Raw genomic sequence first — 23,741 nt, 5'->3', positions numbered from 1 at the left:
GAGTTTAAACACTTTACAGGGTAGGTTGACCATGGCGGACCAAAGCGAAACCGTACCTTGGACGCGTAAAGCGGAGATTTCGCCTTAGCAGTCTGCACGTTTCTTTCTGTGGCCTGCGAGGCTTCTATAGTAACTATGACAGTCTTACTACTGTTATCATCGTGAACCTGGATTAGAAAATGCCTGATGCGCCTCAAACAGCACATTTTGTCTATACTATAAGTATTACAGACAAGGCGCTTAGGTTCATAGCTCGAACAGCAACTGGCTGCATCCGCACTTACCTTTTCCTAGAGAGATAATGCGAAACCGAATTCATGACACTGACATTTCGGCAGCAATGATGGTATCAGCGCATCTCTGTATATTCGCATTGAACACGCTGACACAGCCAGGCTGCTTCCATATTTCAAGGATGACTCGACATACGTAAAAAACAAAAAGCAGCTCGTGGACATCCACGGTGAACGCAGCACTTCTCCAGCACAAAAAAGAAAGAAGAAAAAAAGAAAAAATGGCCTCAGCTGCCAAAACTACTTCCTTTACTACTGAACTTATACCCTTCGTGTCAGTCCCCGGCATTCTTTGCAGTCCTCTTGTTGCTGCTTGTTGAAGAAATTTACTTATTGTTAGAAGTTTATACCTTGAGCAAGGCGTGTTGATAGCACGTGGACTTTCCCGTTAGCGTACAGCTAATCCACGTACTAACGCCTCGACGATAAATTTTATTGCGATAGCAATTATATGGACACTTCAACCGGATTTCTGCCGTCGGCGTCGCCGTCGCCGTGAGGTTCCGTATAGATAAAATCTTCACCGCGCGCCGTATGCCCGAGCGGAAGCGTGCGGGGACGCGCGCTACCACGGAGAGCGAACACACTCAATCTTCCACGCGCAAGCAAGGAAGCGGGAAGCCAGCGCCGGAGGGAGTGGGGGGGGGGACACATTTATACTCTGCCAACAACCGCGCTCGTCGCTCGACCGCACCGTCTCTTATCTCTCCCACGCGCAAGCAAGGAAGCGGGAAGCGAGCGCCGGAGGGAGGGGGGGGCGCACTTTTACTCTGCCAACAACCGCGCTCGTCACTCGCCGCACCGTCTCTTATCTCCACACGGCTCTGACCTTTATGCGCCGTGCATTCGCCGCTCAGTTTCCGTTGATGCGATAGACCGCACGTACCTTCGCCGCTGCGGCGTATCCGCTTGCTGCCAGACTTTTGACGGTCGTTGTCTGCAGTCATTCAGTGTGATCTATTCATGTTTGTTTGTTCGCGCTCACACCACGCTTGTTCATTCAGTTAGTAATAGTCGGGCCACATTTTCCAACGCACGCTACACATGCAATTCTGCCCGGATCGGCAGTGCAGCGCTACAGGTGTGTCCCTTCGCACGCGCTGCCCACGGGAAGCGCTTCTCATCAACACCACCGTTTCACACGCGCCTTCTCGTGGTCATCGAGTCTCTCTTCATGTCGGTCTACTTACGCCGCAGCACACCTGCTTCCTTAATCAGCTCATGTTTACTACAATTCATATTGCTACCAAAGCCGCTCACCTTACTTCGTATGACATTGGTGTGTTGCTATCGCATTCATTGCTTCGCCCTTAGGGCGAAACTGTGACATTTTTTACCGTAGTTATTCATGCGAAACAGTGCTTTACTGTTGCGAAGAGAACGTAGTGTGTGTCGACTGTTAAGTTAATTCACTATACGCAAGAACGCTTCCATTTTATTAATGGTCCGTTGTTTCTCTTTCACTCATATGCTGAGTATTTTTGTTTATTCCGAAAATTAGACTTATTCATTGCTTTGTTTTTTTCCCATTTTTCTTCGACACAGTTTTTTATTGCACTGTATGCCGCTGCTTCGGGACCATTTGCAGGAATCATCATTCTTGCATTTCTTTTACCCTGGGCAAATGCTAAGGTGAGTGCTATCTGACAAAATCGCTTCGTTACTTGCGTTGCATTCAATAACCTCTTACCGCGATGCTTGCTTGCGCGCTAGCAAGGCTGGGCGGTTTTCTATGAATTCACAGGTGGCGGATTGGACTGCTGGGGTAATCACTCTGGGGCGGTGATTAGGGCGGTGTATGAAGCAACACTTTAAGGAGCACCTTATTGGTTTGCAGAAATTGGTTACTCAGCAGAATGGAGCCTTTCTGACTGCACTTGGTATCTTGTTGTGGTCCCAAGAGTGTAGTAGACTTGTTTTCTGAAGCAAGCATGAAGCACAATCAACTTTATATTTTTAATGTGTGCTGTCATAAGCCCGTCCATATTATGTGCCGCGAATGCCTTCACAAAACGCGGCGTCTCATCAAAGGCAGCTGACCAGGAAATTGAATACCTGGCTAAAAGAATTTTTCCGTAAGGCACAAGCGCTTGATAAACGTTTGAATTGGTCCCTGGAACGGATCTTGTTTGATTATGAAAGCTAAGAACCCAAGGGGAAAGGAGTTGAATTGTCGATATTTTCAGCATGTCAAGTGCTGATTGTGGTTTCTTTGTCGGCGCTCTTCTGGTTTGTGCAGTGAGCTCTGCGTAGACTTTATCATATGTAGATTCCCAGGACCACCTTGCCTTTCCGAGAAGAGCACCTTCTCTTTCCGAGAAGGGCGTCGTGGGCATATTCAGTGGTGGTAGGCTGATCAGATGGCACCAGGGTATCCATGGGTAAAACTGGACCCCGGCCGAGCAGCAAATAAAATGGAGAGAACACGGTGACATCATGGCATGATTGTTAACGAACGTCACGATTGGAAGGTTAAAGTCCCAATCGCTGTGATTCGAGGAAACGTACATCGACAACATGTCCGTGAGCGTGCGATTTAAACGTTCTGTTAGACCATTAGTGTGAGGATGATAAGCTGTGGTGAGCTTATGTCGGATAGCGCACAATGTAAAAATGTCGGCGATTACTTTTGAGAGGAAATGTGGGTCGCTGTCTATAAGAAGTTGTTTAGGTGCACCGTGATGAAGTATAACATCGCGCAACAAAAAAGTTGGCGACGTCAGTTGCACAGCTTGTAGGGAGGGCGAGCGTGAGCGCGTACAATGTGACGTAATCTGTTGCTACGGCGACCTATTTGTTCCCAGAGTAAGGCACTGGGAAATGACCAAGCAAGCCGACGCGAGAAGTTCTGCTTGTATCTCGAAAGACGGCTACCGTAAACTATCACTTGGTCGTGTCCATGCTGCTGTTGTGCTAAAAGAGCGTCTATGCCATGGCCTTGCATCGGTGCGGACCGCTATAGGGGCTGAGTGATCAAAGTGAGTCAGAATAAGCAGTTCGTAAGCAGGGTGATCAGCGTGGTAAAAGCTGAAGCTTGTGATGGACCCCAGGAGAAATGCAAGTCTTTCCTAAGAAGGTCGGCAAGTGGCTGGGCGATAGTGGCAAAAGATTTCACGAAACGACGAAAACAGGAGCAGAGGCAAACAAAGTTGCGAACGTCTTCGATTAACCGTGGTAGGGGGAAATCGACCACTACCCGAACCTTGTCGGGGTATGCCCTGATACCTGCAACGTCAACAAGGTGCCCAAGAATTGTAATTTCATGGCGACCAATATTGCATTTAGAGGAATTCAAGTGCAGGCCAGCTCTCCGAAACACACCGAGAACCACTTACAGATGCTGCAAGTGACTTGAAAAAGTAGGGGAAAACACGACGGCATTGTTGAGGTAGCATAGGCAAGTTGACCATTTCAAGCCCCGATGAAGGGAGGCCATCATGTGTTCGAATGTCGCTAGGACATTGCACAGACCATCTGGTGTTACGAACGCGGTCTTTTCCCGATCATTGTCGTCCACTGCATTTTGCCAAAAGCCCGAACAGAGGACAATCGAGTAAAATTACGTAGCTCCGTGGGGACTGTCAAGCAGGTCGCCAATTCGTAGCAATGAATAAACATCATTTTAGTGACCATGTTAAGGTGGCGATAGTCGATGCAGAAACACCAACGGTTATCGTTCTTTCTTACGAGGACAACAGGGGAAGCCCAAGGGCTGCACGAAGGGTCAATGATCTCTTTTTTGAGCATCTTGTCGACTTCTTTCTGAACGACGTGACATTCTGTCATGGACACTCGATAAGGACACCGATGAATTGGGCTAGCATCACCAGTGTTGTCCGGTGTGCTACTAGAGAGGTTTGGCCCAATGGTCTGCCGTCAAAATCAATATGTCGCGGTATGACGTTAGCAAGTGGCGTAGATCCTGAAATTTCGACATATTAAGGTCAGGTGCTATCATTCTATCTATGTTGTCGGTTGGCTTGGCCGGTGTCTTGGTGCAAGGAAACGGCAAGGCGGAATTAATAACAATAGCAAATTGGGTAACTGGGTGGGTTCTTTAAGGGTGGATACACTGGCCAGTCTGATGCCTTGTGGTAAGATTTGTGAAATGGTAAGAAAGTTCAAAAGAGCAACCGTCGCAACTGTATGCGGCAGGGCTACGTTGCGCGTAAGGATCACGCATAGCGTCGGTGATAGCCCGTATTGTCGCCGTCAGGCACCCGAGGGTTCGGTGGCAAAATAACGTACGTAGAGGCTGTCAGCGTGAGCCGAACAAATTCGACGGAACACAAGTGTGCGACTGGTTTATTGGCTGCATCTTGGAGCAGAAGGAGTTCCAACTGTAGGAATCAGGTGGGACAGTCGATGAGGGCTGAGTGGGATGACAGGAAATCATTTCCAAGGATTAGTTATTAATGACACTGGTCCAAGACGGCGAACAAAACTAGCATTGTGTCCAGCGATGCTCACATCGGCGGTGCACATTCTAACGACGGGAGGTGTACTGCAGTCGGCGACTCGTACGGCAATCGAAGTAGCAGGCGTGAGCACTTTGCGGAGACAATGACGAAGGTTCGGACTCATTACTCATATGATGTTTCCAGCTGTGGGCACGGCCATAATAGGATTTTCGGGTAGGGCAGGCGTTGCAGCGGCACCTCCGGGTGCTCGACCTTTTAGTTTTCCGTGAAGTGTCCGGAAGAATTGGGCGACCAGGGCCGACGAATAATTGGGGAGCATGATCGGCGATTACGTGGTGACGGGGAACGACTGGAACTCGTGCAATTAGTCAATTATGATGCAATTGAGATCTCTTCCTAAATGTTGGGTATTGGGACTTCTGGCAGTGGTGTTCAAGAAGGACTGATACAGCGGATGTGCCCGATTGCGGCAGTGGCTAGCAATGTGGCCAATCCCTCTGAAGTTGAAGTAGATCGGCCTGTCATCATGTATACGCCACTCTGCCGGGCCGCGATATCGGCCGCATGTGGGCTCCCGTGGTCGAATGGGCGACGGGGCCACAACCGCACGACTGAGTGTGCAAACAGGCCTAACCCAAGCGTCCTCCAACTCCTGGCGCACAAGCGCTTGAATTAGCGCAATGCTTGCTCGAGATTCGTGGTTGCGGCTATAAAATGCAATAGGTGAAGCGGCTTCTATCTCGCGTCGCACGATGCGCATAAAGTCTTCTGTTGGAGAACCTTGGCGAGGCCGCGGGAGATCCTTGCAAGAAGAAGTAGCGGCGGTGTCAGGCAATCGGACGAACCTCGACTGGATTCGGCGACTCTTCGCTTGCTCAAACCACCGACACTTTACAGTAACGTCAGCTACTGTGGTGCAGTTCTCAAAGACGAGTAAGTTAAAAGCATCGTCAGCGATACCTTTCCATATGTGACCAACCTTGTCCGATTCCGACTTCTTGTCATCGATCTTCCGACAAAGGGCCAAAATGTCCTGAATGTAGCGATGTAGGACTCGGTAGTTGTCAGCACCGGAGTGACGAGTTCTTGTTTCGCGGCACCTTGACAACCATCTGGCTGCCCGAAAAGATCCCGAAGCTTCTGCTTGCAAAGGTCCGAGCTTGTGAGCTCCGCTTCGTGCGTGTCGTACCTCACACGCGCAGTGCCTTGCAGGTAGAATATAGGGTTTGCCTGCATCAATGTCGGGTTCCAGCGGATGGAGGCACTGACGCGTTCGTACCAGTTCAACCAGTCTTCTACGCCGACACTGCCAGTTCCGCTAAATGTACCGGGGTCACAAACTTACGCTAAGATGTCCGATGGTGTTGCAGTCGGCGAAGCAACAGCAGATGACTCAGGTTGATTATTTAGTAGTCCAGTTGCGATAGGACGCATGAGGAGTCCACTGCGGAGTTCCGTGCTGCCATGGCGTTACCCAGCACCCCTACCAAAAAGAAGCAAGGAAGGCGAGAATATGTATTTAGGATGAGACAGGAGGAGGAAGAAGTTTGGTTCGACACAGTTGCACTGCTGTCTCGCTCCCTAGTGTTTTTGCATTTTTTCGACGTTTCGTCAACCAGAATTGTCGATGACGCCGGACGACTCGCCAAGATACCTTCTCTACCGGAGCCGGCGGCGCCTTCGCCTCCCGCCGCTTCGATAGGAGCCTGCAGAAGAGCCCGATCTGGTAGCAACGTGAGCTCCGTCATGACTACGCCTGACCTGACACCGGGACAGTGGCAACCAACTGACCCTGAGAGCAACCGTGAATGTAAGAGATATAAGGCTACAGAAACAGACGACGAGTCTACGCTTATTGATGACTGTGACATAGCTGACATCGCAGATCTGGACTGCGATGGACTATGAAGATCTGGACAATGAAGGCTTCAGGCTTGTGCGTCAACGCAAGGAGAGGACCGTCGGAATCCCAGTGATTATTACACCTGTCACAGAAGGAGCCGACCTGAAAAAGGTGAATCCCATTGCTCTGTCTACGGAAATTGAAGAAATTCTTGGCGCATCGCCAGTTAGGAGCCGATTTACTGCTCAAGGGGCGCTACTCCTAGATGTACAGACAGAAGAACATGTGAACGCCCTTCTCAGTTGCAAGTCAATCTCAGGGACTGCAATCTCAGCACGAGTGCCCAATTCGTACCTACAAAACACTTGTAATATTGAGCAGTGCCGAAGTGGTAGACTGACGAGGAACTGTTGAACTACCTAAAACCACAAGGTGTTTATCATGCAAGGAGAGTCACGTGACGCGTCCAAACTTCCGAATCCGAATGGGAGTCCAGGCAAACCAGCACCGTGGTTCTAACGTTCGCTTCAAACACAGACCGCCCAGAGGAGATCAACTTGGGCTTCACGAGACACGAGACCATTGACTACGTTGAGACACCACCGCGGTGCTTCAAGTGTCAGCGCTATGGACATGTGGCCAAGTACTGCCGTGGTGATCAGCGGTGCAAGAGATGTGGAGGACCGCATGATTTCAAAACATGCACCTGCAGGGAGAACTTTCTTTGTGCAAACTGTAGTGGTGGTCATCCAGGTAGTTATAGCAAGTGTCTTACGCGGGCAGCGGGAATAAAGCGAAAGAAAACGTTTATCTTGGGGCCAACAGCAAAGGATGAGAAGAATAAGACGAAGAAAAAGACGGAGAGTCGCGGAGAGTCAGACGACATCAAATGGAGTGAAACTGATTTCCCAAGCCTGAAGCCTCCTTCAGGAACCCAGGACACAGTGGTGCCATCGCGCAGCGGACCGGCTAAAGCAGTCAAATCAGTGAACAGAGACCCCATAGAAGAGAAGACTGCTGAACAACCGGAACACTGAAGCTATGTGTCTGCACGGCAGTGACCCCAATCGCGTTTCGATGAAAAAACACCACAGGAGGACTGCCAACAGGTGCTACGTGCTCTCTTCAACGCCCTGCGATCACACATACAGAAGATGCCGGCGAGCTCGATGAAGGACATGCTCGAAGTAGTCCTGGCTCTCGAGTCGGTGATTCTAAGCTCTGCCTCTTCTTAAAGCACCTAACAATATGGATGTGGTCAGGACACAACATTCCCCATCTAGCCCAAAGGTGCCACTTATTATGCAATGGAACTGTGCGGGTCTTGCGTGCCATTTACCTGAACTGTCGCTTTTCTTACGCAACATGCCTGTGCCAATATTGGCCCTGTCCGAGGCTGGTCTTCCAAGTTCCAGATCAATTGCTGGTTATGTCGCTCATGGAAACCAAAGTATTCCGACATTTCCGAATGGAAGCACCACGCTATATGTCAGACGTGAAGTACCGCATTACGTTCTCCCAGTTAAAGACCTTTGCAGCAGTGCTTTGGAGGTCACTGCTGTACAAGTGCGGCTGGGAAACCGAAGCCTCAGCGTGGCGTCCGTATATGTGAGCTCTCGCCAGAAGGTCTCGATGGGAGAAATCATAAGAGACCTCTGCAGCCGCTGCCCGGCTCAGAGGATTATATGTGGGGACTTTAACGCACACCATACTCTTTGGGGCGACAAGGTGACTGATGCACGTGGGAAGCAAATTGTTAGTGCATTAGACACTGAGGGACTCTGCGTGGCGAATGACAAACAACCAACGTTTTTTCGACCACCGGCCTTTTACAATGTCATTGAGTTGACATTATACTCAGCAGACATCCTCGCATCGTCAACGACGAGTAAAGATAGAATGGGTAGTGACCATTTTCCTATCTTCGTCAACATTGCTGGATATAGAACCAACGGCCGAAAATCCTGTCCTGTGACGCATTGGGATACATACAGGGACGGGCTAAGTGAATCATCTGGAGACTTGTTCGCCGACATGCTACGTAGCAAGAGATTAGCTACCGCTGAGCTGAAGCTACCCGACCACTTTCCCGCTCCGGATCTAAAGCTAAAAAATCTGTGCGCTGCTCGTAGAAGAGCAGAACTGAGGCTGATGAGGACGAAGGGCGACCCAGCAATGAAGACAGTATACAACAGAATTAACGCGGAGAAACTAAGAAGAGATCAATGGGCAGCATTTTGTGCAAGCCTATCGGTCTTCACGCCAGTTCCAAGGATATGGTGGGTCGTTAATAACCTTGCTGGAAACTTTCGACCAAACAAGACATTTGAAGCCCTAGCATTGAAGTTAGGCAAGACGCTCGATTGTCTTGGGAATGCCTTTGCCCAAGTATACTCTTCTGGAAGGTCAACCGGCACAACCAACCCGCCTCCGCCGCTATCATTGTCTTCGATGGATGCTCCTTTTACACTGAGAGAGATGGAACTAGCTATGAGCAGCCTCCGACGTCGCTGTGCGGTGGGACCTGACCGCATCAGTAATCAGATGCTGACGAACCTACCGATTGAGCAACGACGTGACTTGCTGGCATTTTTTAACAAAGTGTGGGCTAGAGGGGATATACCACTTTTATGGAAGGTAGCATGGGTGGTACCGACTCTGAAGCCTGGAAAGAATCCTGCAGCTCTGGACTCATACAGACCGGTATCGCTGACCTCCTGTGCAGCGAAGCTAATGGAGAAGATGGCGTGCACAAGACTCACTTGGTTTGTCAAGCAGGGTCGAAAACTACCGCCGTGCATGACTGGGTTTCGCCAGTGTCTAAGTGCTCAAGACAATGTGCTAGACCTGCTAAGCCACATAGAACATTACAGTGCGGATGGCCTGTCGACACTTGCTGTTTTTATGGATATTTCCAAGGCTTACGACTACGCGTCTCCAACAGCCATCATCAGCCAGTTACAAGTTATAGGTGTCACGGGTCATCTCTTGCACTTCATACATACTTTTCTCAATGATCGCCGCATCAGAGTCCGTCTTGGTAACACTTTGAGCGATGAAATAGATATATTTCGCGGCGTGCCACAGGGGAGTGTTTTATCTCCCTTATTGTTTAAAATCGCCATGGCTAGCCTCCCAAGAGTACTAAACCATCGAACACCAGTGAAGATATCTGTATATGCCGATGATATCTGGATATGGGTCTCCGGCTACCAGCATCGGCTCCTCGCACGAATAGCCCAGGGAGCAGTAAATGCCATTCAGGGCCACTTGGCAACGCTTGGACTATCACTATCAGCAGAGAAATCATCATTCGTACTATTTCCTGGAGTTAAAAGAAAATCTACATGCTTGAAGCTGAATATGGATGGATACCACATTCGACAAGTCACCAACGTCCGATTTCTTGGCGTTACCTTGGACCACAGGCTACTCTGGCGCCGCACTGTTGACCACGTTGTGGCATCATCGTCACAGAGGCTACATGGGCTCAAGCGATTCGCTGGCATACGCTGGGGCAACCACCCGCCGTCGATGCTACGGCTACATACAGCGTTCGTTACCAGTCGGATCCTATACCAGCTACCCCTGATGTCACCCTCAGATAGCCAATTCGAGCGCTTAGAAGCCATCCACAGAAAAGGTATTCGACTTTGCCTTGGAGTCCCTCAGCCAGCGTCGAACAAGCAGGGCACTCTTTGCACTGCCAAAACATGGTCGCTACTACGCCATCTTCTTGACCTCACGCAAAGCAAAGCAGTCAGCCAGCAAACAATTAAACGTCTCCTCCACAACCATCCGGGTTCTGACGACGACATCCTGGAAGAGTTGAGGGTGCGGTACATAGGAGATTTCAAATCCACACAGAGACAACCTCCCACGTACAGCGGAGGCGACAACCACGACCTGTACATGCCGGTCACCATCTCTGAGGTGCAACAAGCAATCCATGCACTCACACGAAACACCACCCCAGGCAAGGACAAAATAAATAACAAGCTCCTGCGCAATCTGGATGACGCCACATTCAATCTCTTACTGACTTATTTAATCATCATTGGGAGGCGGGTACGCTACCAGCGGATTGGAAGCACGCGGACATCATCCTCATTCCAAAGTCAGGCAAACCCTCCAGCTTAGAAACTCTTAGACCAATATCACTGACTTCATGTCTAGGTAAGCTTCTGTAGCACGTCATTCTGAACCGACTTCAACCTTACCTAGAATCCAGCGACTTGCGGCCCGAAACGATGTTCGGATTCCGGCCCCACCTTTCTATCCACGACATTCTCCCCCAGCTGAAGGAAAAAGTGCTTGAACACATTTCACCACACAGCACTGGAGCGACCACCTTAAAGGCGCTTTCGACAATGTTTCTCACAATACCATCCTTACAAACCTAAGCCTTACCAACTGTGGTCGTAATACTTACAAATACGGAGGCGCCTTTCTAACCAACCGCACAGCCACAGTAGGCATTGGCTCACTCAGAAACCCGACGTTACCTATTCGCAACAAAGGAACCCCACAAGGTGCCGTTCTATCAGCCACCCTTTTTAACGTTGCTATGATGCAGCTACCTGATAAACTCAATGCAATACCAGGAATCAGGCACGCAGTATACGCCGATGATATCACTATCTGGACCACCACTGGTTCTGAAGGAGAAAAAATTACACCATCTTCCCGTAAGAGAACCCTGAGTAATATGCGAAGCAGCCATGGGGTCGACTCAAATTCCCATTAGTTTTCAGTTGGTCGTTTCCGTTAGGTTGAGATACGTAGCTACCGGCTTCGCGAGCCCGAAGTTCGGGATCGGCCTGTCCCCGCTTCCGTTTCGTGGCAGCGGATCGAGCCCTCTTCTCCGCAGCGCTGTCCACGGCGCTGACACTGGTGTAGACGCTGGCGCTGTCCGTGGCACTCATCGCGTCGTTGCGGCAGGAGAATGAGAGGAGCGGAGCGCGCGCTCGCGTCATTATACCGCGAGCTACAGTGGCGCCCCACAGCGGAGTATGCAGCGCCTACCGTCGCGCCTCTAACCTAAGCTGCTTCGCATTATCGCGCGTGCTTCGCATTTTTGCCATTCGTTGCGCAATCCGGAGAGGAGAGGAGCGTCGGAGAGGAGAGGAGGAATGCCGAGAGGAGAGGAGATGAGACAAGGAGAGAACGGGGAGGAGAATGCGCATGCGCAGTGCGGGTGTGGACGTGAGAGGAGGGGAGGAGGATGCGCATGAGCAGTGCGGGTGTGGACGCCACACGGCGGATGCATGGATGGAGGGAGGGAGTGACATAGCCCCGACCATAAGCTGCTTCCCATCTAAAACAAGACGCACTCCAACAAGCGACCGACGTCGTCCAGCATTATGCAAGAAGCAGCGGTCTCTGATGCTCCCCCGAGAAGTCGGAACTATTAGTCGTTCGACAGAAATCCCGTAGAAAACTCAATGAAATACCCCACATTACACTCACCCTCGACGGCAAAGAAATACCCACAGCAAATCGCGTCCGCATCCTCGGTCTGCGCATACAACAGGACGGCGGAGGCACATACACCATCCAACGTCTCAAGCAGACCACTTTCCAAGTCATGCGGATGGTCAGCCGCATCACTACCATACAACACGGCTTGAAAGAAGACGTGACCCAGCTCGTCCAGGCCCTGATAATCAGCCGCATCGCCTACGCTGCCCCGTACCTTCCCCTCACTCTCAAAGAGAAAGATCAACTAGACATACTTCTGCGGAAAGCATACAAGCAAGCACTCGGCCTACCACCGGGAATAGCCACACTCAAGCTCGAAGCCCTAGGACTCCATAACACAGTTAGAAAAATCATAGACGCCCACCTAACAAGCCAACGACAACGCCTAGCCCTCACTCCAAGAGGCAATAAGCTCCTAGCGCACCTAGGCTACCCAACACAGGGCCGAGGCCACGAAAAATTAATCTATCTGGCCCCCAACATCCGGGAGCATATCAAGGTAGCCGCCATCCCCAGAAGCATGCACCCGGAACATCATGCCGGTCGTCGCAAAGCTCGTGCAAAGACTCTTCAAACAAGATACGGTAACCTCCCCACCATACTATACACAGATGCCGCACAGTACCCCCGAAAAGCAGCCATGGCAGTCAGCGTTGTTCACCATAACCTTGAAGAGGTGGTCTCGATGACGGTCCGCACTGCCAACGCCCTCGAAGCGGGGGAGACAGCCATCACCTTAGCCATCACCTCTAGTCAAACCAAAGAACACGTTACAATTATTACCGACTCCCAAGCAGCTTGCCGTAGCTATACCAGAGGCAGAATATCTTCCATCGCCGCCCTACTCCTCAAACAAGCCTCTCAATTACCCGACGTTGAAATAGTATGGACTACAGGACACGAGTCCCTCCATGGAAATCAGCGTGCGCACGCTGTAGCCCGATCTCATGCCACCCGGGTGCCACAAAAGAGGGATACGGCCGCATCTATGGAGCCTGTACCTTTACAATACAGCGCCATGTTACAACACCAGAGATTGAACAGACGACAATACCCACCCCCACACAAGACCCTCTCACGCCAAGACGCAGTAGCATGATGACATTTACAAACCAACACCTACCCCTATTTAAGCAGATTACAAGCAATAAACCCTGCACTGTACTCGTACAAATGCCCCCTTTGTGACGACTACGCTTCCCTATATCACACCACATGGGCATGCCCCAAAATACAGGTAGCCCCGCATATACCCAACCCCACACCCGAGCAGTGGGAGGCCGTGCTGACTAGCTCGGACCCTCGTGACCAGCTACTGGTGCGGCGGGCCCGGGAGACAGCAAGAGCCGCAGGAGCCTTGGACTGAGGGCACCTCCCAACACAAGCAGGAAGACGCCTGCTTGTTTTTTTAAATAAATGTTTTTACTCCTCCTATAAAATCTAGTGCACAGTGTGCAAAGCGTTGCACTATCAGGATGCGATAGCGTTGCTATCGAAATCTTCGTTCTCATAGATGCAGCTTTGTTTCTTAGACGAATAACTTTAAGTCCGAAACCCGGGAACTAAGCTCATTATAAGTGCCGCTGAGGCATGTTTGTTCATTTTGCAACATATTCATCTGAGCCAGCTTTTGTGCGAAGCAAAACAGCTTGGTCGAAGCTCCGGCCGTGCAATTTATTCGACAGGTTGCTTTCTTTTAAGCAGACATGACTGCTGTCATCCATGGGGCACTGAAGGGCTTTATTTCATAACCTCAAAAATACGCTGTACGAATGCGATGGCTTTTCAATGAATATAATATGAAGGAAATTTTGAAAAATGCCTAGTATGAAGAATGATATAATGAGCGCAATGTTTGCTTTCCTCATTATGCATCAGCTCATGGGCTGTAATCACTGGCGCCGCGACGATAGCAGTCACCTGCCTACCGCTCCTTCTGTAGCGTTAGCTACACTGGCCTAGCCAAGCCCGTTTCGCGCGGCACATCAAGAGCCGTGCTGCGCATGCGCAAGGATCAGTGATGTCACACGGCTTGCGCACCGGAGCCACCGGAGCCGGCACCTCTCGCGCACTCCGCCGCCGCCGCCGCGCGCGACTCACCGCCGCCGGTCTGCGCATTCCAGAGGAGTGACGTCGTAGCCGGGGTAGACGCACTGGCGCCGGCGCGCGCTCGCTGTGCAGTCGCCGTCTGACACTGCGCTGGAGCCGCTGCGCTTCTGACTGGCGTTTGCCAGTGTGGTATAGCCATGGAGAAGGAGAGCGCAAATGCTGCTCAACAGCGCAGAAGAACGGAGAAGCTTGACTCATCGGATCCCGAAGTAGTTGCCTGGCAATTAGCGGTTGAGCGTAGGAGGAATGAACAGAAGAAGGCTATATACATGTGCCACATAATATGTATACCGCGTGTGTGTCATTGGAGCAGCAGTAAGCATGACACTCAAGCTAATCCTTGACAATCTAGACAACCAGGAAAGCTAAGAATAATCAGCTGAACCTTTGCTAACGCTACGTATATCCTGGCATAGCCGAGCTAAGCCACTGCAACTTTTTTTTTCTGCGGTGCGCAATGATTATCCTTCGAGGTATTCATCTGAAAAAAAAATCATGAGCCATTCCACTCGGTGAAAGTGGATGACAGCGACGCTGTTTAGCACACGACATAGAGGTGACACGGAACGGGGACGCCGCGAATAGTCCGGATTCCCGAGGAGCAACGTGCCTACGACGATCGACGGCAGGAACGGAGCTCAGAATGCAATCGTCGCCGGGAGTGTGCACTATACGCGGCATCCCCATTATGACGAGACTAGTGAAATGCAAAGTGGAGAACGGCACTTTGTCTTATATACACGCGCGACGGTGGCGCCGCCTCGGGAGAGCGGCAGGAAACTAGGCACGCAAGCGCTTCGAACGCCAACAAAGAGAGGGCGGTGCGAACGTAGACATGGCCGACGCGGGTCGGCCTTTTGGGGTAAGATCCGATCGTATCATCCGATCATCGAGCCCGGCTCAATCTCCTCCCCCTGAGTGCTACACGAATATGGGCCCCCGCAGCAGACAAGCGATGTAGGCGCTGCGGGTATGGGGAGGAGACACTACCACATGTCCTCTGACATTGGATGAGACAAAGCCGGGCTATGACGGAGCGCCATTACACCATCGTTGACCGAGTGAAAAAGGCTGCCGTGGTGAAGTTCACCATGATAGCGGAAAACCAGGTCGTCGGCAGCACCTCTCTCAAGCCCGACCTTGTACTGGCCCGTGAAGAAGCGCTCATCCTTGACGTCTGCTGTCCATTCGAAAACCGGTTGCAGGCGTTCCAGGCCAAGGAGGAGAAGTACGCTCCCATACAACATCTCCTCCGGCGGTTCCAGCGGCTGACGGTGGACGCTGTTCTGGTTGGGTGCCTTAGCACCTGGGACCCAGGGAACGATTGTGTCCTCCGCAGGATCTGCAGCAAGCAGTACCTGCGGACCATGAAAAGACTATATATAAGTGACACGATCCGCTTCTCCGCTCACATATACAAAGCACATATTGGCTCATCTTAATGTATGTACTGTTCTTAGAGAAGCGCTGTTTATATACACCTTTATATTTTTAGCCTTTTATATTACTAACACCACTAACTAGTATTTGTAGCCATCTTTTGCTGGATTCTTATTGTATACAGTTAGAGAACAGGAACAGTCTGCAGTCTGCAGAAAAGGAACGTTGTTTACCGTGTTCAAAAAGTGTTTTTGTGCTAAGAGATTTGTTAACCACGACCTCTCCACAGGGCACGACTTTGGCGGCAGTGGGTGTCTTCCTTGTCCAAATATGGCAAACCGCTGGTCGATTCGTGTCCAAAATTGTACCTGCCTCGATGCAGTACAGCTTGGACAGATGTTCCAACAAATCAACATTCAACGGCACCTCATTGACGCTACTTGCAGAGGGTGGCAGGTAAGGTGATCAGTTTTCATACGAGCAGACATCGACACTGTTAGAATAAGATCAGTTAGGATCGCAATGTCTCGAGTGCCTTTTTGAGGAGACTGCACAACACTCCGAATACGGTCAGTAATGACTGGTTTCGGACAATTAGGTGACCTCAACGCCACGTCAAGCTGGTCAGATGAAATAACTGCTATGATGCGTTACACTCTTAATAAGCAAACAAATACGTGGAAAGGGAATTAGAGAGAGTGGGATGCCAGTGCACATTAATTCTAAGGGCACTGTTCATAACAGCAACCTAGCTCGGTTTTCTCCGCGTATGCGACGCTGGTTGCAGACTAGACTTGACTGCGCATTCAAGCTTGCTGTCCGCAGTCGCCCGAAGGGAAACGACTGTCACACTTTTAACATTTTGGCGCTACTAAATTCAAGGAAGATTGCGTTAGAAGACTATAATGTCTATAGGGTTCCCTAGTTCAGTGAAAGAAAACCAGGTTATGTTTCAGAAATCTCCTTCAATCAAAAGCAATACTGCACGTGGCAAGCACGGGAGGCGCTAAAGAAGCATTTTGATTAGCAAGGCTTCATGTAAAGCAGTACCGCCGTTTCTGCATCACCATCAAACAGGGCACTCATCGAAGAATTTGCATGCACAAACGAGAATAACGGTTTAAACACTCATTAGACATGTCTGCCTCGAGCTCACACGAGAATGCGAAAGCCAGTTCAGTGACCCTAACACTTATTTTATATATATCTTCATTTTAGTAGTCATATAAAACGAATACAATGAATATTACTATTACTCTGGATAAAAAGTGTTCTCAAGGTGTTGGGGAAGATACTTTGAAAAAAATTTGTAAGCGTGAAGCAACAAAGGGTGCCATTGTAAACAGCATATCGCCTACTGTGCAGCTTTAGACGGCTACTGACGGTATTTTTTTGCAGAACAGAGATTTACAGTGTTCACGTAAGCAGCGGTTATAGCTTGCGTGAATCGGCTAGATGGAATGGTAAGGCCCAGATGCCTAAATACAACCGAATAAGAATACAACAAAGGCATGTATGTGGGATGGTACCGTTGGTTCTCTTATTAAATTGGTGTCGTAGAAAACAAAAGACAAGTCCCCAGACTGAGGGGGGGGGGGAACGCCCTCGGTTACAAGAATGTTCATAATTATTGTGCAATGCCTCAGCTTGAAAACATCTACTACCCGGCCGTGGTGACGTAGTGGCTTTTGTGTTGCGCTGCTAAGGCCGAGGGGACGGGATCAAATCCCGGCCATGGCCGCCGCATTTCGATGGGAGCCGTATGCAAAAGCGCATGTGTACCGTGCATTCAGTGCACGTTAAAGAACCCCAGGTGGTCAAAATGAATCCACAGTCCCCCACTACGGCGTGCCTCATAATCACATCGTGACTTCTGGCGTGTAAAACCTCAAAATTTATTTACTTATAAGTCTGATGCTAGGCCTGCCATTCAGATATTCTTGAAAAGCATCGAAGAGCCCAACAAGAATTAGTTTGTTGCAATAGAGCTCTGAAAATTGGAATGTCAGCACAACGACATCTCATGAATATTTAGTAGAAGAACCTGTGTTAACATTTGAGCACCCGTGTTTCTTAAACTGATGCTAGCGCACAGTACATTGATCTTGATTTTGTTTCATTATTTTGCGCTCACATTGAAGTGGCCATTTCAGCTGAAGTGTGAATCCTTTTAACTCCTATGTTCTCGGCGAATACTTACTATAAGCTTTTTTTTCCTTCGGCACAATTTGTATGGTACAAAGTTCAGCTGTAAAGTAGCCTTTCGTTGCCAGTTCACCTGCGCTTATTATCACTATTTCGCATAAAAGCTGATTATTACGACAAAAGCATTTTAGATGCGTCATCGATATCATTTCCACAAAAATGTATCTACCTCCAAACATAATCGTAATGCTACTGCAGAGCTATGTGCGTGTTGTAGAGGAATTTATCAGCGTTTCATGGAAGAAATGTTCAGGGTCGACCTTCTAAAATGGGCGTTGTTACCGCAGTAACAACTTAGCGCCATTTAAAGGGATCGCAATATCTTCTAATAAGGAGATGAGTATGGGACCTACAGGCATTTATGGAATTGAGCATTTCATTCTGAGATTGTTTTGTTCACGTTTTATGGGGCAACGTCACAGCCTCCTCAATTTGAACTACTGACTGCGCGAAATAAAATAAAAACGAAAAAGATGTCTTTTGTAACATTGATTCTCGGGCTTTTCAATACTTTTTTTGTCGAAACTACATCAGCAAATTGCTGAAATAGACAGTTTTATTCACCGCAGTGCATTTCAGAATTCAGTCAGAACTAGAGCCGGCCAGACACAAGCCAGGCTTGCCGAAGACAATGTTTGTACATATGGATCACGCACGTCCTAAGATTTTTAATGAGAAAGCTGTGAGGTGCATCTGTGCGATCACTTCTTCAAGTCTACACCACACATTTCCTGGTTTCTCTGCATTACAGCTTATCTGTGCTGCGTAGGACTTGTAAAACGAACATCAGTGACCTCCAGACAGTGCAATTTCCAGCTCTGCGAATATGTCCTCGCCTTCCGCGATGTGCTTCTTCGGTGGCGACTGTGGTATGCTTGCCCATTTACAACACACATTCGCGTCAACGCTTTAAGGATGAAGCCAGCCACTTTGCTCGGCAATCATTACACCATCTAGTCTCGCTTCATGCGGCAAGACCACGTACTGCATTGAGCGATATTACTGTAGCAAATCATGCAACTCTGCCGTTGAACTTCACGACTTGTTAGCATGTTTACCATATGTTAACCAGCCTACCTTTCTTGCCTGTTTGCCTGATCTACATGAGTATCGCTCATGTGTCTGTGCCCTCTGCAAGCCCTTGCATTCCTGGCGTAAAAAAGAAAAGCAAGTTGTCATCTTTAGCCCTGCCACAGGCCACATTAGCTATCCCGTGTAAGAAAATCCGACAGAAGCCATCTCACAATGAATGTCAACGTTTCTGCGATTAGCGTTGAAGTAATGTACCGACACACCCTATTGCTGCTACCGCTGGAACACGTCAGGTATGAGGCGCGCATGCTGCCATAATGACATCTCGCGCTTGCTTCAGGACATGCTGTGCCACCTGCACGCGCGTGCGCCCGCGTGGCGCGTGTGCGACACTATCTTCAGACAAGTGTCTGAATATTTATGGCATGAGTTCGATTCCGCTCAACACCTGAGAAATGTAAATAATTTTTGTCATTGAACAGTGGCACATACCCAGTGGCACATGCCCAGTGACCCAAGTTGGTGTTTAAAAGTTTCACTGAAGAATGGCACATACCCAGTTAAACATACCTAGTGACCCAAATTCACATCAAAGAGATTAATTGAAGGGCAGCCCAGACCGAAGGCCACATACTCTGGGCTCCAAGTCGGCGCCAGAGAGGTTCATTGAAGAGCGCTACATAGCCAGGGCCACAGGCCCAGTACCGCATTCCCAGTGTCCGTGTCGGCGTCAAATACGTTCGTTGAAGAGTGGCACGTATGTACACTGTGCCACATACACAGCAACCCAAGTTGGTCCGACGACAGCTTTCAAACCCGGTTTTCTCATCACAGCAGCCCCGATACTCTATTAGACCATAGACTCCGCAGTAACCCAAATTGACGGCAAAACTACGTGAGAGAGACAGACAGAAAAATAAAACCCCGAAAAATACGTTAAGTGCCCTAATAATGCTAATCGCATTACAACACAGTTGACGCCGTCACGTTTACAAGGATGTTAGGTTTCTGCAAGTTCAGCAGGTGCAGCGGTCATTGCCGCGAGATCCATCACCATCAAGTTGAAGAGACGTCCTTGGGCGTTATCGACGCTGGCAGAACCGGTAACCTTCCGTGCTGCTCTGGAGTTCATAATTCAAGAAGCGACGCAGACATGGTCCATATTAACTCCAAGTCAGCTAATCACGCAGGGTCTTCGGTCACCGTTGCATCACGTACTTAATGTACAATTAGGGACTAACATAAGATCACTCTATCAACAAGCAAGAGATGAACACAACATAGCTTATCAGTGAATACTTGGCCATTGTAGCATCTATGGTACCGAGCGTCCGGATGAGGCAACCCAATCTGCCCACCAATGCAACTACAACGCTCTCCTCGATAGCGTGCGAACTTAAATGGCGAAATATACGAAACTTGACGAAATATACAAACCCTCGTCTCCATAATAATGATCCTCATCTAGTGCTCCCTCTTCCACCAGGGACATCGTCAGCTGAAGAAATGCTTCTGTGCTGCCTGTGGCTTGGCTTGGCCTTCGCAAAAACCCATTCATTTCTCATCGTAATGGCAGACAACTTTACGTTCTACAACTGTGACTGCGAGGAGACGATTGTGCATCTTTGTGAATGTCCTCACTTCAGTGCGCCTAAAATAGAACTCTCAACCACATTAGGCGGACTGGACAAGCCACAATTGCCGGAAGCGAGAATAACTGAGACTTATCGAGATTGGAACACTTTATTGCGCTTCTTGAGATCACGTGGACTATGGGAAGTGTCGTGCACTACAGCGCACACAATTGCACTTTTTTTCAGGTGCTTGTTTTTTGTCTCTTTTTCGTTTGCTTGTGTATCTTTATATATTCTTTACTTCGCTTTATCCCCTTACTCCGACAGAGTGTAGCCGACCGGTCTATGCGCTGTCTAATCTCTCTTTATTTCCCTCTCCTCATACTCAACCGGCTCCATTGTGCGCATGGTCCCGATGCACATCTATAGGCCGGATGTTTTCCTTTTGTACCGCCTGTCGCCGTACTGGTGCTGCCTCTTCTCCATGTGTTGTACCGTACTACTTGGTTTGACACTAAGCCTTTGGTGTGGTAAGTCAACAAACTGCTTCTCCGAGGCCTTCGAAAGCACACCAGTGTGTATCATTACTTTTTTATTTCTTGCTGTTGTACCGTGCATTCACTGAATAAGTTATTCAAGACCAGAAGGAAAAACAAGGCTGCGAGTGGCTTAGTAGTGAAGGACAGCTTATCCTTTTTTAAGTATCACCAGTGGTTTTCTTAAACTATGCTTATATATAACCACCAACGTGCCTTATTTTCACAACCGCTCCCAAAGGCAATACCGCACCAGTGATCCTAAAAGAAACATCGTGTGTTGTACCGTTCACGATACTTCCATGTCTGGTTACCCACAACAGCGTGTGCCTACTTGCACAAACCTGCGGTATTTCTTTAGGAAGGCCATGGTTGCAGCCACTTCGCCGAACATCTTGTGGCCTAAAGGTGTGGCATGTTGGACAACGCTTCTCTAATTGAAACCGGGTTGCTAGTGTATGTCTTACCCTCCCAAACCCCTCTTGCGCCCCCATCCCACCCAGTGCTCTCAGCTGCTCGACCAGCAAATGCACCTGTATACCGGTACACTCGAAGTGGCTGTCTTCCTACTGCTGCTACGCATGAGCCTCCTCCATTAAATTGCAGGTCGCGGCGGCCGTGTTGATTTATTTTGAGGCAACATTTTAAAAAGGCCTGGTTATCAAGATTACGGTGCACATTCAGTCCCAATGGTCACAATAAAACCGGGACCTCCGACAGGGCATCTCTCGCAGGTGATGTGCTGCTTCGGGACTACAAACTCAACGAATCAATTAATAGCCAATCTGTTAATGCCAGTCATTGTGAATCGATCAATACTGATCAATAACAGTTGAATCAGTTCTTACCAATAAATCAGTACTGATCAATGACAGTAGAGCCGCGAATAGATACCAAGCAATTGTTATGACCTCGGCAGTTGAAACTACATGAATAACCTGAAAACAACATCGATGGTGCATGGTGGTTTCAGATCCACAAATGTTATTGCAAACAAAAGCTACCCATCTGTACTTTCCTTTTTTGGGCATACTGCTTTACTAATAGTGACCTATGCGACAGGACATGCCACTCGTCAATGTCCAAACTTGATATGGCTCGCATTAACATGAAGAAGCATGACATACTGTTGATAATGTGCGCTGAGGCAAATGTTTGTGGTGCCTTCCTAGCGCAAGTAAGACACTATTTTAAAAAAATATATAAAACGCAAAGGCAGGCATTTGTTTAGCACAACACAGACACTAAATATAATTATTTTGCGAGATGTTGAACAATAATGAGCAATTCTTAAAGAATTCGAGATATTATTACAAAACGCGCGAAGCTGCCCCCTACTTGGATGGGATCCAGATCTTTCACGTTCACGCTGAACTCCAAATTCTTGCATTTTCTTGTTTACTGGTCCTGTGGTCACTGCTACCCTTTGTAGTGGCTTTTGTCGATGAAGGCCAAATAGATGTCAGAAAAATGTAGATGTTTTACGATAAAGTTGCAGCGCAGTAAAACGTTAAATTTTACACCCAGCTCGACCGGACAGTAACGTCAAGGAGACACTTCGCCTTACGAGTCCACTGATGTTGAAATTTTGGCGCAAAGTGGGCCTTATGCCTCCTTTGACTCAGGTGAGCACTCATGAATTCTATCTTTTATTTGGCTAACCATTCTACCTTACTCGCACGACACAAACAGGGTGTTTCAGAAAATGGGTTAGGAATTCCTTAAGAATATTAAAGATGGGAGAATTAGGCAATTTCCTAAGGAGTGCTTCTACCACAGCGACATGTAATTTAAAATGACTTGGAGTGTAAATTAGACAATTAGTCAGGAAAGTTCGACCAATTCGCTGTTTAACTAAAATACATGAGTGGTCTGAATGCCTGACTTTCAGCACGTCCTCCGAGGAGTTCTTAACGATTTTTAGACGTAGAACAAGCTTACGCTGGCAATTACTGTAGGCTATGCATGCCGCTGTTGCAACTGCTTCATTATCACATGACCTTTATTTTAAGCAATGTTGATCGCATTTTCCGGAATGGCGGTATAAAGACCACTTGTGGAAAAACAAAAAAAGGCTTTAAAGAATTTTCTGTTGCTAGGACTTATAAGCAAATTAGTTTTTTTTGGTATTTCAGTGCTAATACTTCTTTTGCAGGATGCTGTGTGCGTCGTAGTCAACGGGCGAGAGTGCAATGTGACAACCACTGAATTGAAACCATTGCGGGCAGATGAAAGATTTGCGTGATCAAGTTCAATATCTTCCGCTACTATCAGATACATACTTATCATTTCTTCGTCCGTAGTCACTTGTATACAGAGAGCGTATCGCTCTTTTTAATGAAAAAAATCGCGTGAATAATACCCATGACGCCACTTTGATATTGTAAAATATAACTTGATTTAGTAATCATCGAGAGTTCATGAGCTTGCTTTCCACTACTATTTTGTCATATCATAAAAACAGATGACTTATAAATATTACGAGCGAAAATAAAAAGAGATGGTGAGACGAAGTAAATGGAATAAAGCTTTCATTGTTCTCGTGAGTACTAGAAAAATTACTACTTATTATAGTTTGTACAAATATTTAATAGAAAACGAACAACTTCTATGCTGGTAGTATACATTGAAGAATAAAGAACTGCTCACGCATAATCTGCCAGATTTCCCCGTGAACCCTGTTATACGTCTCTTTCCAAATATAAATTGAACGCAGCTATGAGCAAACAATGTTACTAAGTAAGAAAAATGTTTCCATGTGCGCATGTTGGGCGCACGCAATTCGGGACCTTTCCTCAACGTTCTGAACTGGCAGCATTCCTCAGCACGTACTACCCTTCGAGAGGGCTTTCGCGATTTCTTACTTG

At 48.4% G+C, this 23,741-nt stretch overlaps 1 protein-coding gene across 1 annotated transcript; it reads left to right on the top strand.

Annotated features, from left to right (window-relative positions):
* Positions 1–1,843: 1,843 nt before the first annotated feature.
* LOC119453445 (uncharacterized) lies at positions 1,844–23,420 on the top strand. Its single transcript, XM_037715479.2, has 5 exons — positions 1,844–1,925; positions 15,817–15,983; positions 20,768–20,868; positions 22,402–22,499; positions 23,030–23,420. The coding sequence occupies exons 2-5, from the start codon at positions 15,904–15,906 to the stop codon at positions 23,117–23,119; spliced, it is 369 nt and encodes a 122-aa protein (XP_037571407.1). The 5' UTR covers positions 1,844–1,925; positions 15,817–15,903; the 3' UTR covers positions 23,120–23,420.
* Positions 23,421–23,741: the final 321 nt, after the last annotated feature.

This window comes from Dermacentor silvarum, chromosome 1 (genome assembly GCF_013339745.2).
Source record: "Dermacentor silvarum isolate Dsil-2018 chromosome 1, BIME_Dsil_1.4, whole genome shotgun sequence".
NCBI lineage: Eukaryota > Metazoa > Arthropoda > Arachnida > Ixodida > Ixodidae > Dermacentor > Dermacentor silvarum.
Note: the sequence above shows the minus strand (reverse complement) of the source record. Positions and strands in the feature narration are given on the sequence as shown.

Excerpts from the sequence above, each read along its gene's own strand:
- LOC119453445 (XM_037715479.2), top strand. The coding sequence starts at position 15,904 with ATGCAGTACAGCTTGGACAGATGTTCCAACAAATCAACATTCAACGGC. Across the intron at positions 15,984-20,767 it reads CTACTTGCAGAGGGTGGCAG|GCCGGATGTTTTCCTTTTGT; the intron begins GTAAGGTGATCA and ends GCACATCTATAG. Across the intron at positions 22,500-23,029 it reads TTATGCCTCCTTTGACTCAG|GATGCTGTGTGCGTCGTAGT; the intron begins GTGAGCACTCAT and ends CTTCTTTTGCAG.